Source organism: Amblyraja radiata, chromosome 28 (genome assembly GCF_010909765.2).
Source record: "Amblyraja radiata isolate CabotCenter1 chromosome 28, sAmbRad1.1.pri, whole genome shotgun sequence".
In the NCBI taxonomy this organism is placed as follows: Eukaryota; Metazoa; Chordata; class Chondrichthyes; order Rajiformes; family Rajidae; genus Amblyraja; species Amblyraja radiata.
The window spans coordinates 23002752-23016092 of record NC_045983.1 but is presented as its reverse complement, the minus strand read 5'-3'; the positions used below and the strand labels follow the sequence as shown (position 1 = coordinate 23016092).

General features: G+C 45.6%; 1 protein-coding gene across 1 annotated transcript in view; it reads left to right on the top strand.

The window, feature by feature from the left end:
* The first annotated feature begins 10500 nt into the window (after positions 1 to 10500).
* vps37d (VPS37D subunit of ESCRT-I) overlaps positions 10501 to 13341 on the top strand; it is a 40257-nt gene continuing 37416 nt past the window's right edge. The window contains exon 1 of the mRNA XM_033046063.1: positions 10501 to 10729. Within this exon, the coding sequence (XP_032901954.1) occupies positions 10631 to 10729 (99 nt within the window). The 5' untranslated portion in view covers positions 10501 to 10630. The remainder of the gene's footprint in view (positions 10730 to 13341) is intronic.

Here is a 13341-nt window from a genome sequence, read left to right as displayed (position 1 = left end):
CCACTGTTCACATTTACTCATTGTTCCACTTGATTTATAACCCAATCTCAATTCCCCAACTTTGATTGAAATAAATCGGATACAGATATATCGCCAATCATGTTGTTGGCTAGAATTACCAGGAGATGATGTTGTGTCCAACTCTTCCTCTTTCCTGAATGATGATGATGACCTTTGGCTGATTCAAGGTGGCTGAACCTAAAAGAGCAAGAACCATGATCATAATGATTGTTATTATTTAATAAAACAAACATCCCATTATTAATTCTTTACAACAGTTTAAATATTCCAAGAATCAGAACTTTGCATGTGACATGTTTCTGTGCTCCAACTTTTTTCATAATCTCACATTTCCTTATGACAGAAAAGGTTACTCAGCCCACGGACCTCTGCTGGCCCCCAGAGCAATCCCATAACAACAGCACAAGTCCATGACAGGAGAAAAGCCAATTCAGTCCAGTTCAGCAACCTACTGCCACTGCTTACTCTCCAGTACCTCGCTGCAGTGTCTTGCTGTTTTTAAAAGGGAGTCAACGATCCAGGGGATCACCCCAAGTATTGATAATGCATTGTACAAGTAATGGGCCTGTCCCACTTAGGCAACTTTTTAGGCGACTGCAGGAGACTCTGCAGGCGCCACATGTTTGCGGGTGGTTGCTGGAGAGTCACCTTCATGGTCGTGAGGAGTTCCCGCATTGTTGAAAAATTAGCGGCGACTAGAATGAAGCCGCCATGGAGAGTAGCGAGAATTCTCGTGCCGTAGGTGGGTCGCCAGGAGGTCACAGGTTTTCATAGGTTGTAGCTGGTGCTGACCAGTGAATTTCATTGGCTCATTGGGGGGAAAAAAAACGTAAGCAGTAGTTTTCAGAACCAAGGATAACCGACCAGTAATGTTAAATGTCCGCCGAGCTTCACAGCCGTGTATCCTTGGCTTCTTAAAAGTTGTCTCCATTCCTTCTCCCCCATCTCTCCCCCCGCCTCTTTTAAAGGACTTACCCAACACTGTGCTTTAGCCATCTTAATTGCTGCGCCAACCTTCCTGTTCCTCGTGGTATCACCTTGCCTTTGCACTGTGAATTTCACTCGGGCAGTGCTACCTCCGCTAGCCCTGTCCCTCGCCTGCATAACGGGCTGGTGAAGGAAGCGATGTGTGTGTGTTCCACTCTGACAGTCGCCGTTCCAGTTTCTACATGGTGAAACCAAAATGTATAAAAATGGCCTTTATGAAAATCTGACAATGTGCACTTTAACCACATGTGATTTTTTTCTATTACAAATCTCAAATGGTGGAGTACAGAGGCAAATAAATAAATGATGGGTCTTTGTCCCAAACATTATGGAGGGCACTGTATATGCTCTTCCTGTGAAGAGGGCACTGTAGGTCCATCCATGAGGAAAAAGGGAAAGTTTAGGCTTTGAAAAGCAAAGAATAGTAAATATTGAAATAGGCATCGAGTACTAGTAATATTTGGCATGTTAGGTCGCATCTGTGGAGTGGGAAACTAAGTTAATATTTCACAGAAGATAGATACAAAAAGTTGGAGTAACTGGAAAGCTGGAGAAAAGGAATAAGTGCTGTTTCAGGTCGAGACAGTCTGAAGATGGGTCTCCAGAGATGCTGTCTGTCCCGCTGAGTTCCTCCAGCTTTTTGTGTCTATCTTCGGTTTAAGCCAGCATCTGGAGTTATTTCTGACTCACGGATGGCTTTACTGAATCAGTGAGATTTAGGAGTGAAGATGTACATATATGAATGTGCACAATGAAGTTGGTTCATTCCCAAATAAAGAACATGCAGTGTGAGACCACGATCACTCACATCGGAACACGGGTAAAGCACAGATACTGACATATTATCGACCTGTGAGTACTTTGGTGAGAAATCTTTTATATACCACACTGAGTATTTTATAATTTTACACAGTGCAACATTGCCCTCTGTTGCCCAAATGTAATAATATTGCATAATAATATATTTACTAATACATTTGATAATTTATTAATTATTAATAATCAATGCAATAATAATATTGTAATGTCAACATTTAATCCTCAACCAAAAAAACAATTCTCAGCTATATAGTACCAGGGTTGTTACCCAGACCATTATAACCAGCCCAATTTGGATAAAGTGGATGTGGAGAGGATGTTTCCACTAGTGGGAGAGTCTAGGACCAGAGGTCATAGCCTCAGAATAAAATGACGTTCCTTTAGGAAGGAGATGAGAAGGAATTTCTTTAGTCAGAGGGTGGTGAATCTGTGGAATTCATTGCCACAGAATGCTGTGGAAGCCAAGTCAATGCATATTTTTAAGGCAGAGACAGATAGATTCTTGATTAGTATGGGTGTCAGGGGTGATGAGGAGAAGGCAGGAGAAAGGAGTTAAGAGGGAATGATAGATCAGCCATGATTGAATGGCAGAGTAGACTTGATGGGCCGAATTACCTAATTCTACTCGTATCACTTGTGAACTTATTGGCATCCAGCTAGAAATTGTACCCAGCACAACAACTTGTCACTCCTCTTAGAGCATGCCCTCAATCTACTCCCCTGTACAGAAGGATTAAATTGGCCAAAAAAGTGATATAAAATGGTGCTAGTTTGAAAGATGTGTTCAGTGTCTACCGCTCCCATCAGAATTCATGTAGAAGTCTGCCGTCATTGCCTAGTCTTTGCTAAGCTCTGTGTAAGAGAGGTCATCACATCTTAAAGGTATCATCCTGTCGCAGTGACAGAAAGGTAAATCGACTACAGTCCATCAAGCCTTCAAGGCTCGATGACTGCTTTGGAGATGAGGGAATACACTGGGATACTTGTCGAGGTGGATCACATAATGTCAATGTGTGTGGTTATCCCTTTTCGTGACAATGCTGACCTGACAGAGTCCTGGAAAGGCATGAAATTATCTGCGTGGCAAAGATCACATCATGTACGTGGGAGAGGGAGGGGGAGGGGATCCTCCAAACAATGAGAGAACAAGAAAAAAATGAAAATATTTTGACTGCTGGAATACGATTCTGGATATTGATTTCTGAATGGTGTTAGTTCAAGCTGATGAGGATTGCAATGTGATGTGCTTGTTTTATTGTGACAGTCACAAAATCAGATTGCGCTGTGCAGATCCAATTCAATTGTTGAGGGAAGAAATGTATGAATTAGATGCATTTGGAAAAAGGTCAGTCTCTGTATAATAAGTGGTTCAATTCCCAACAGGTGTGATTTCATTTAAAAAATGGTCCCAAGGGCAATCTAACCCCAGTCAAATCTTCATCCACATTTTAAAAAATGGATTAAATCACTTAATTTCTAAACCCTTGTATCTGTTTTTTTATGTAGCTGAAAATTATCTTCTATTTTAAACTATAAGCAGAGTTTATTGGGAAGAGGGACAGTGAGTTTAGTCTGTACAGGGCCAGTAGTTTGCGTACAACTGATGTTTCTTGATTAGTACAAGTGTCAGAGGTTATGGGTTATGGGGAGAAGGCAGGCGAATGGGGTTCGGAGGGAGAGATAAATCAGCCACGATTGAATGGCGGAGTAGACTTGATGGGCCGAATGGCCTAATTCTACTATCACTTATGACCTTATGACTTATGATCCCCCCCCTACGGTTAATTCAATTCAATTCAATTCAATTCAACTTTATTGTCATTGCACAAATACGAGTAAAGGTACAACGAAATGCAGTTTAGCGTCTGGTCATAGTGCAAGATAGTAGAAATAAAAAATAAAAATACTGGTTAACAATGTGTGGACTGTGGATAAATTAAACTGGTACATAGGCAAATAAATGTATACAAATGGGAGAGTATAAAAGATAGCTAGCGACGGGACTGTGTGTTCAGCAGTGTAATGGTGTTATTGCAAAAGCTGTTCCTCAGCCTGCTTATGCGAGACCTGAGGCTCCTGTACCGCCTCCCTGATGGGAGGAGGGCAAACAGTCCATGGTTAGGGTGAGAGGGGTCCTTGATGATTTTCCCGGCCCGTCTCAGACACCGTTCTCGGTGGAGGGCATCCATGGCAGGGAGCGGGGCACCGATGATGTGCTGAGCGGTTTTCACCACCCGTTGTAGTGCCTTCCTGTCAGCTGCGGTGCAGCTGCTGTACCATACCGTGAAGCAGGTGGTCAGGATGCTTTCGATGGTACAGCGGTAGAAGTTGGACAGGATCTGGGGGGACAGGTGAGCTTTCTTAAACCTCCTCAGAAAGCAAAGGCGCTGCTGCGCCTTTTTGATCAGTTTGGTGGTATTGAGGGACCAGGACAGATCCTCTGAGATGTGTACCCCGAGGAATTTGTAGTTGGAGACGCGCTCCACCTCAGTCCCGTTTATGTGGATGGGGGTATGTCTGCCACCTCTGATCTTCCTGAAGTCAACGATGATTTCCTTCGTCTTCTTTGAGTTGAGGACGAGGTTATTATTGGTACACCAAGCTGCCAGGTTCTGGACCTCCTCCCTATAGGCTGATTCGTTGTTGTCCCTGATCAGTCCTACCACCGTGGTATCGTCGGCAAATTTTATGATGGCGTTGGAGCCATACTTAGGGACGCAGTCATGGGTGAAGAGGGAGTAGAGGAGAGGGCTGAGTACACAGCCCTGTGGCATGCCGGCGTTCAGTGTTAGAGTGGAGGAGGTGAGGTTGTTGATCCTAACAGACTGTGGTCTGTTGGTGAGGAAATCCAGTGTCCAATTGCAGAGGGAGGTGGTGATGCCAAGTCAAGTCAAGTCAAGTTTATTCGTCACATACACATACGAGATGTGCAGTGAAATGAAAAGTGGCAAACTCCGCTGAGTTTGGTGATCAAGCTGGCGGGGATGACAGTATTAAATGCGGAGCTGAAGTCGATGAACAACAACCTGATGTAGGAGTTGTTGTCCAGGTGGGTCAGGGCAGAGTGTAGGGCCGCAGATATGGCGTCCTCTGTAGACCTGTTGGGCCGGTAGGCAAACTGATGGGGGTCCAGTGTGGGGGGGAGGCTGGCTTTGAGGTGAGCCAAGATCAGCCGCTCAAAGCACTTCGCGATGACGGGGGTGAGTGCCACTGGGCGGAAGTCGTTGAGACTCCCTGAAGCTGACTGTTTGGGCACTAGCACAATGGTTGAGGTCTTGAGGCAAGTAGGGACGACACCCTGGGCCAGTGACAGATTGAAAATGGCAGTGAAGACCAGGGATAGTTGTCCAGCACATGCCCTGAGCACACGCCCGGGGATGCCGTCGGGGCCGGCAGCTTTGTGCTCATTCACTTTGCTCAGTGCACCTTGTACAGCAGAGGTGGAGAGACTGAGGGGTTGTTCATTCGGGGGTGGGGCAGCTTTGATGGCTGGTGTTTTGTTGTCCCGGTCAAAATGAGCATAGAAGTAGTTTAGCTCATCAGGAAGGGAGGCGTTGTCTGGGGGGGGGGGGGGTGTTATCTTTATTGTAGTCGGCAATGGACTTGATACCTTGCCACATGCGTCTGGGGTCGGAGTTGTTTTGAAAATGCTCCTCGATCTGCCGTTTGTATTTGAGTTTTGCGCTCCTGATTCCCTTTTTCAGGTTGGCCCTGGATGAGCTGTATCCCTCAGCATCACCGGATCTAAAAGCGGCATCGCGAGCCTTCAGCAAGAGTCTGACCTCTCTGCTCATCCACGGCTTCTGATTAGGGAAGGTCTTTATTTGTTTGTGGGTTGTGACGTTGTTGGTGCAGAATTTGATGTAGTCCAAAACGGATGAGGTGTCTGTGTTAATGTCCACTTGAGAGTCAAAGGTGGCCTGAGTGGCAAACAGACTCCAGTCTGTTTGCTGAAACTGTTCCTGTAGTACAGAGTCAGCCCCTTCAGGCCAAACCTTCACTGTCCTCACGGTTGGTTTCACACGTCTGATGAGAGGTGTGTATTTGGGGAGCAGGAACAGAGAGAGGTGGTCAGACTGTCCCAGGTGGGGGAGGGGGAGGGCTTTGTAGGCTTCAGTAATATTAGTGTATACTAAATCCAGAATATTGTCTCCTCTGGTTGAACAGGAGACATGTTGATGGAACCTGGGGAGTACAGTTTTAAGGTTGGAGTGGTTAAAATCACCCGCAACAATAAAAGCCCCCTCTGGGTGTGCAGTTAGTTGTTTGCTGATAGCAGCTTGCAGCTCTTCCATTGCTAGCCTGGCATTAGCGTCCGGGGGTACATAGACTGCAGTGATAACAATCGATGTAAATTCTCTGGGCAGATAGAAGGGCCTGCATTTATCATCAGGTATTCCAGGTCAGCAGAGCAGTGACTACCAGTCATAACAACGTCCGTACACCATGAGTTGTTCACATAAATGCACAGCCCGCCGCCCTTGGTCTTACCGGAGTCCTCCGCTGTTCTGTCGGCCCTGAAGACAGTGCGCCCATCCAGCTCGATGGCGTTGTCCGGGATGTTGTCATTAAGCCATGTTTCGGTAAAGACCATGGCGTTGCAGTCGGCGATCCGTTTATGTGAGGTGATCCGCAGCCGTAGTTCATCGATTTTATTCATCAGGGACCGAACATTGGCGAGGAAAATGCTGGGCAGAGCTGGCTGGTGAGGGTTTAGCTTTAGCCTAGCCCGATAGCCTCCCCGCTTCCCACGTCTTTGTTTGCGGTCTCTGCGCCGCCTCCAGGCACTTCCTGTCGGAGGAGCTGGCACACTAGACCGCGGTGTCTTGGTGATCTCCGGTGGTAGTTGGAAGTCGCCTAGTGTACTGGTTGTACAGAGAAGACCGAGATCCAGTAGTTCTTGACGGCCATACGAAGTCTTCGCTCGACTGTTCCGAGCGAAAACTACTCATTATTAACCAGAAAATTACTAACTTGCAAAAACTGTGGAGACGCAGAGCCTCGCGTTGTGCACTCGACGCCATCTTGATCGATAAATGCAGTGATAGGAAAAACTGGAACGATGCAGAGCAGACCGACCAACAATCCAGGTGCAAGCTAGGTTTGAGACCGCGTCCGCTCTTTTGGGCACTAGGATGAGTGAACAGCAGTTTGGGCGAACGGGTGGAAGCAGGGTAGTTAACGTTGGGAACAACCTCCATACTGGGCTTTTTTTTTTTTTTAAGAGACTCATGATGACTTTCAGGTCGGTTGGTAACAAAGTGGATGGAGAGTTGGATTTGTAGATTTATGGGGGGCACCAGAGGACTGTGAGATGCCACAGGAGCAGAGTTGCATCTGAACATGGACCAAATGAGCCCATGTGAGGTTTTTATAATCCTCTAGGTGTTATGGGTGACAGCACAGCATCAGTGAGTCCTAGCATAGATTCGGCGACCATTTTGTTGAACACTTGTGCTTGGCTGGCCAAGACCTAGTTGCTAACCATTTTAACACCGGAAGGGGCGTGGCCTTCATGGCATGATTGACAGGAGAGAGATTCTCAACATTTTTAAAATACTAATAATACTTTTATTTTTCCTTGATGGGAAGAAGCCTCTGCACCTGATGAGCGGAGGGAGAACTGAGTAAGATGGCCAAAAATCACAGTCGTAAGTGGTAGCGTTTTATCTAAAATCAATATACAGTGCAAACAGGAAGTTGTCAAGTTTACCACCACCAACAACCATATGCAGCGTTTTAGTTTGGACCAACCACCACCAACAACCATTTGCAATGCTTTATTTCGGACAAACCACCACATTTTCATTTTCAAACGACATTAAGGGCACTGAAGCTCAGTAAAACCACACTCACAGTTTAGTAGACATGTGTTCAATGTTATTCACAGCTCAGGCTGAGAGACATGACCCTCTCGCTCCCCCATCTTGCAGAGACTGACTGAGGCACTCAACACTTCCGGGTTTTATAGTCACTCCGGAAGGGGCGTGGCCTTCAGGAGAGAGAATCTCAACATTTTTTTAAACACTAATAACGCTATTATTTTTCATCGATGGGAAAAATCCTCTTGTCCTGTGGAGGGGGACTCTGAGTACGATGACCAAAAATCACAGCCATAAGTAGCAGCGTTTTTCCTAAAATCAATATACAGAACAGGAAGTGGTCAAAATCATACTTTTAGTAATATAGATAATATCTTGCAATTTAACCAGTAATAAATGTACTTTCACTGTCAAAGATGCAGAGTAATGTTAAAGATTTACCAAGTTAAGGTCCCTTTTCTGATTATTCTGACATTTTATAAAACCGGACACACTCTTTCACTGTAAACATCATTGGCAAGAGTGTTTGGAGGGAAAAGACTTTCATTTGTAAAGACGAATTACAACCCACAAGAACGTGCAGTCCGGATCAGCGGAATATCGACAGTGGCTCCACAGCATGAACCCATCACATGGCTGGTATCCAAACTAAACCCATCCATAGATTTAGCTGCATTGTGCTCCCTACGTGTGCCAGTTTATAATAGTTTTACAAAATGCTTACCTTTTCACTCTCACTTATCTCTCGGGTATACCTACACTCATCTACTGCAGGGATCCTTTTCCTGGTGTCCACTTGGCATCCTGTGTAAATACACTCATCTCCAAACCACTGCCTTCCACATGTGAAGACAGACCATCTCTCATCCATCACTCCTATGCTCACTGACCATATGGGCTCCCCAATCAACTATGTTTTAATTTTTTAAATGTTCATCTTTGCTCCAAAATCCCGCCACAGTCTCACCAAAAACTTGCCTGTACTTCAACACCAAGCTATTTGCTCGTGTCCGCTGCTGGCCTGTGATGTCCCTGCACGTTTCAGTGTCCAACACTGGTGACAGACCCTCACTTGTGGAATTCCCCAACTAAAACTCCCTCCCAGTCAACCCTTCCATCATTCTTCATCTCTCTCTCTCTAACCAACCACATGTATACTGTGGCTTCAAGTTCAGAGGCTGTGTGCCCTGTAGAAAGTCTCCCCAAAGACTTTCCACCATCTGCAAGGCACAAGTCAAGTGTGTCATGGAAAACTCTCCACTTGCCCAGACGAGTGTCATTCGGAGAAAACTCAGGAAACTACACTATCCAGCACAAAGCATCTTGTTTGGCAATTCCTCAACCACCCAAAACATTAATCTTCTCCACCATCAGTTCACAGTGCCTGCAATATGCACCATCCACAAAATGTGCCACTGTTACTTCCTTCGGCTATTCCTCCCAAATCTGTAACAAATCAAGACATAAAGTGCAAACGCATTAGGAACTCCACCACCGGCAGCCACTCACACCCCAAGTTTCACATCATCCCAGCTTCATTTGTGCTTCAAGATGTCTGGTTGTCAATGCTGGAAGTCCTACCCCAGAGCACTGTGAGAGTACTTTCACCAGAGGGGTGCTTTGAGAAGACATCTTACCACAACCTTCCCCAGGGCAATGGAGGAGCTGGTCAGGCCTCAATAAGGCGCTGGTCAACCGCATTTGAAGTATTGTGAGCAATTTTGGGCCCTATTTCTGAGGAAGGATGTGCTGGTGCTGGAGAGGGTCCAGTGGTGGTTTACAAGAATGATCCCATGAATGAGTGGGTTAACATATGATGAGTGATGGCTTTGGGCCTGTACTCGCTGGAGCTTGGAAGAATGAGGGAGGACCTCATTGAAAAGTACAGAATAGTGAAAGGCCTGAATAGAGTGGATGTGGAGAGGATGTTTCTACTAGTGGGAGAGTCTACGGCCAGAGGTTATAACCTCAGAATTAAAGGACATTCCTTTAGGAAGGAAATGGGGAGGAATTTCTTTAATCAGAGGGTGGTGAGTCTGTGGACTTCATTGCCACATAAGGCTGTGGCGGCCTCAATGGATATGTTTTTAATGATAGAGATAGATAGATTCTTGATTAGCACGGGTGTCAGGGGTTATGGGGAGAAGGCAGGAGGATGGGGTCAAGTGAGAAAGATAGATCAGCCATGTTGACGGGTGCCCAATGGCCTAATTCTACTCCTATCACTTATGAACGGAGGGTAAATTCAGTGACGCCTTCTTCTTCTTTCGTGTGGCGTGCACAGCCTAAAGTTGTTGGACAACTTGTTCTATTTGATCTTCCGTTTGTGCACGTCGAGTTGATTGCATTAGTCGAAACAGGGCGGACCACGTGAAGGTTGCAATCTTCCACCCCAAGTGACGCCCAGTCGCGAAAAGTAAATAGATGCCATCTATTTACCTGCCAGAGATGATGGCGTGGCTTTAACTTTGCCCTACTTGGAGAGGGAAAAGTTTCATCTGTGGTTGCATCTCTGGTTGTTGCCGACTAGGCCTATGCGTGAATAGTTATAAGAGAGATGTTTCCACTAGTGGGAGTGTCTAGGGTCAGAGATCCTAGATATAAGTAGATATAGAATATATAGATATAAGATAACAGATATCTTAATTATAGATAAATATATAGATAACATAGATATAAGATAATATCCGCCTGGTCATCTGCTTGATGGTTTAGTAGCTGTTGCAGGCGCAATGCGAATGCAACTTGTAAGTGAGCAACATGTTGCACTGCTTGGTGTCTGCCTGTCCTCCTCCCTCCAGCCCGCCGCCTCCGCTGCCCCACCTGCCGGCGGCTCGCAGCCCCGCCTCGCCTCGCCTCGCCCCGCCGCACACACTCCGCCCCGCATCGCTGCCCTGTGCATCGGATGCTGCCTTCGGTATGGTCCGGCTCCGTTGTTAACTCCGTGGCGCTCGCCTCTCCCGTGGCAAACCGGCTGCAGCATGTCCCGGGACCGCTTCGGCATCTTCAGCACCCGGCATCTGAAGGATGTGTTGGAGGACGAGGGGAAACTGGCGTCTATGGTTCAGCTGAGTCCGCAGGTAGGGCACTCAGACACCAGGCGCTTTGTAAGAAATCGCAGCGGAGAACCGCGGACCCTGGCTTTGAATCCTCCTCAATTTGATGCACTCTCGCCAAAGGCAGGCAGTGTGAGACCATGTGTATTTAACAGATACTTACAGATCAAAGCCACGGATTATCAAGCACCGAGCTTCAAGAGATGCTTGAAAACCTATTATGTAGAGAGAGAGAGATAGGGATAGAGAGAGGGATGGTATTGGGATGCGAATGGAGAAGGGGGTGGTAGTCAGAACAATGCAGCGAGGCTGGGCATCAGAGCTTGTGAACTCTGGTCTTAGTTTGGAACAAAGAGCGGAGATGACTGCACTGTCTGGTGACATCTACTCTGTTGCTCGCGTTACTCAACAATGAAGATAAAGAAACCCTACTGAAAACAAGGGGTGGGCCCCGTGTGTACTGATAGGGGACCCTTTTGGCTCCGTGGACCTCTGCTAACAAGCACTATTGTACATAGGTTCCCCAATAAGAACGGCCTCCGGAAGATTGTTACGGGAGCCAGATTTGAGCTATTCCCCCTATCCATGGTCTCCAGAGATGCCAATTGACCCGCCGAGCTACTCCAGCGCGTTGTGTCATTTTGTTTTATAAACCAGCATCTGCAGTTCCTTGCGTCTCCAACAGATTTCCTTATTTGAGTAGATGTTAAATGAACAGGTTGTTGCTGACTACAAGCTGATTATATAGAAGTCAGCCTGCTTCACGTTTCAATACGATCATGGCAGTTATTCCACCGCAACACAATGTCCATGCCTTATTCTCATACCCCTTTATTCTGCTGAAGTCCAGAACCATTTCTTGTACAACCAACAACAGCGATCCATAAAACAGCATTCAAAATCTTTTTGTCAACTTTCTATTATAAATTCCCAGCTTGTTTTTAGAATGGAGGCTGCCTCTATAAACTGGCGATGCCTCATTGTACACTCCCCTTGGCTGAAATGTTTTGGAAAAAGGTGCCCAATGCATGACAAGTTAACCTTGATCTTTCCTAATCAGAGTCAAAATTGTTCATTTGTCATATATGAACCAGCACAATGAAATTCTTACTAGCTGCAGCAATATTAGGCACCACAACAAAAACTGCATTATATATTACACTATCAGTTATTTAAAGTAAACTAGACCATGATAGTGCAAACACCAAACTACATAGAGCAACTACATATAGTAGTGCAATGTCTGTCATGGTTCGGTGCTGAGGTAAGGTTGTGGTTAGGGTTGTTCAGGGTGCTTCAAGTATCTGATGGTTGATGGGATGAAGCTGTTCTTGAATCTGGAGATAATGGTTCTAAGGGTCCCCTATCCACTTCCCAATGATTACCGTGGAAGGAAGCATAGCCGGTGGTTGGGTTTTTGATATATCAGCTGCCTTCTTGGGACAGCACTTCCTGTAGATGTCATCATTGGTGAGGAGGTCAACACTTATGATGGATTGGGAAATATTCACCACTTTCTGCAGTCTCCTTCATTCTTGAAATTCTAAACCGGCCATGCACTTGTAGAAGTTTGATAGAGTACTCAGCGACATGCTGAAGCACCACAAACTTCTGAAAAAGTAGTGGTGTGCGGTGATACAGTTGGTGCCTCACAGCGGCACACAGCTGGGTTCGATCCTGACTACGGGAGCTGTCTGTACAGAGTTTGCACATTCTCCCCATCACCACGTGGAGTTTCTCCAGCTGTAAAGTTTCAAGTTTACATTTATCATCACATGCGCCACGCTCCAAAGATGTTCAGGTTTGTAGATTAATTGGCTTTGGTAAAATTGTAAATTGTCCCAAGTGTGTGAGATAGTGCTAGTGTATGGGGATCACTGGTCGGCATGGACTCGGTGGGCCGAATGGCCTGTATCTCCAAACTAAACTAAAAGTCGAGGCGTCAATGTGCTTTCTCTGTTGTTGCATCAATGTGCTGGGCTCAGGACAGATTATCAGAGTTGTGTATGCCCGGGAAATTGTAGTTGTAGATTCACTTCACTGCCGTCTCATCAATGAAAAGAATTATAAATGTGAGTGGGATAATTTATCTTTTTTTTTTCAAAAAAAGGACAGAACCTGTGTCTGTGAAAGTTCCCCAGTGGAGATAAGTAATTTAATGTCAAGCAGTGCTGGGCAGGTTGGGTGGAACACAAAAGGTTGAGGAGAAATTTTAGGTTTGGGGCCAAGAGAAGTGAAGAGAAACATCACGCTGCCTATGTGGTGCTAGAGTGGAAACAATCACTGAGTCAGAATATACAGTCATTTGGCCCCTGCAACAGGAAATATCATTAAAAGATTGTTCAGCTGAGGAAGGGAGAAAAATGTGCGAATCCTATTGAGACTGCAGGAAAATTAAATGCCTGATACCTATAAATGTAAGCAAAACATAATTTCCATATTGTCAGATAGGGAGATGTACTATTAGAATAATTACGGACCGTAAGTAGACTAAACTAAGCAACTGGATAAAGAGAAACAATGGGGGAGTGTAAATATTAACTAAAATACATATCTCAATAAATATCAAAAAGGACTTGAGAAAAGAGTATAGAATATGCAACACTAAACCATTTCATTTATGTTGATGCAAGAAA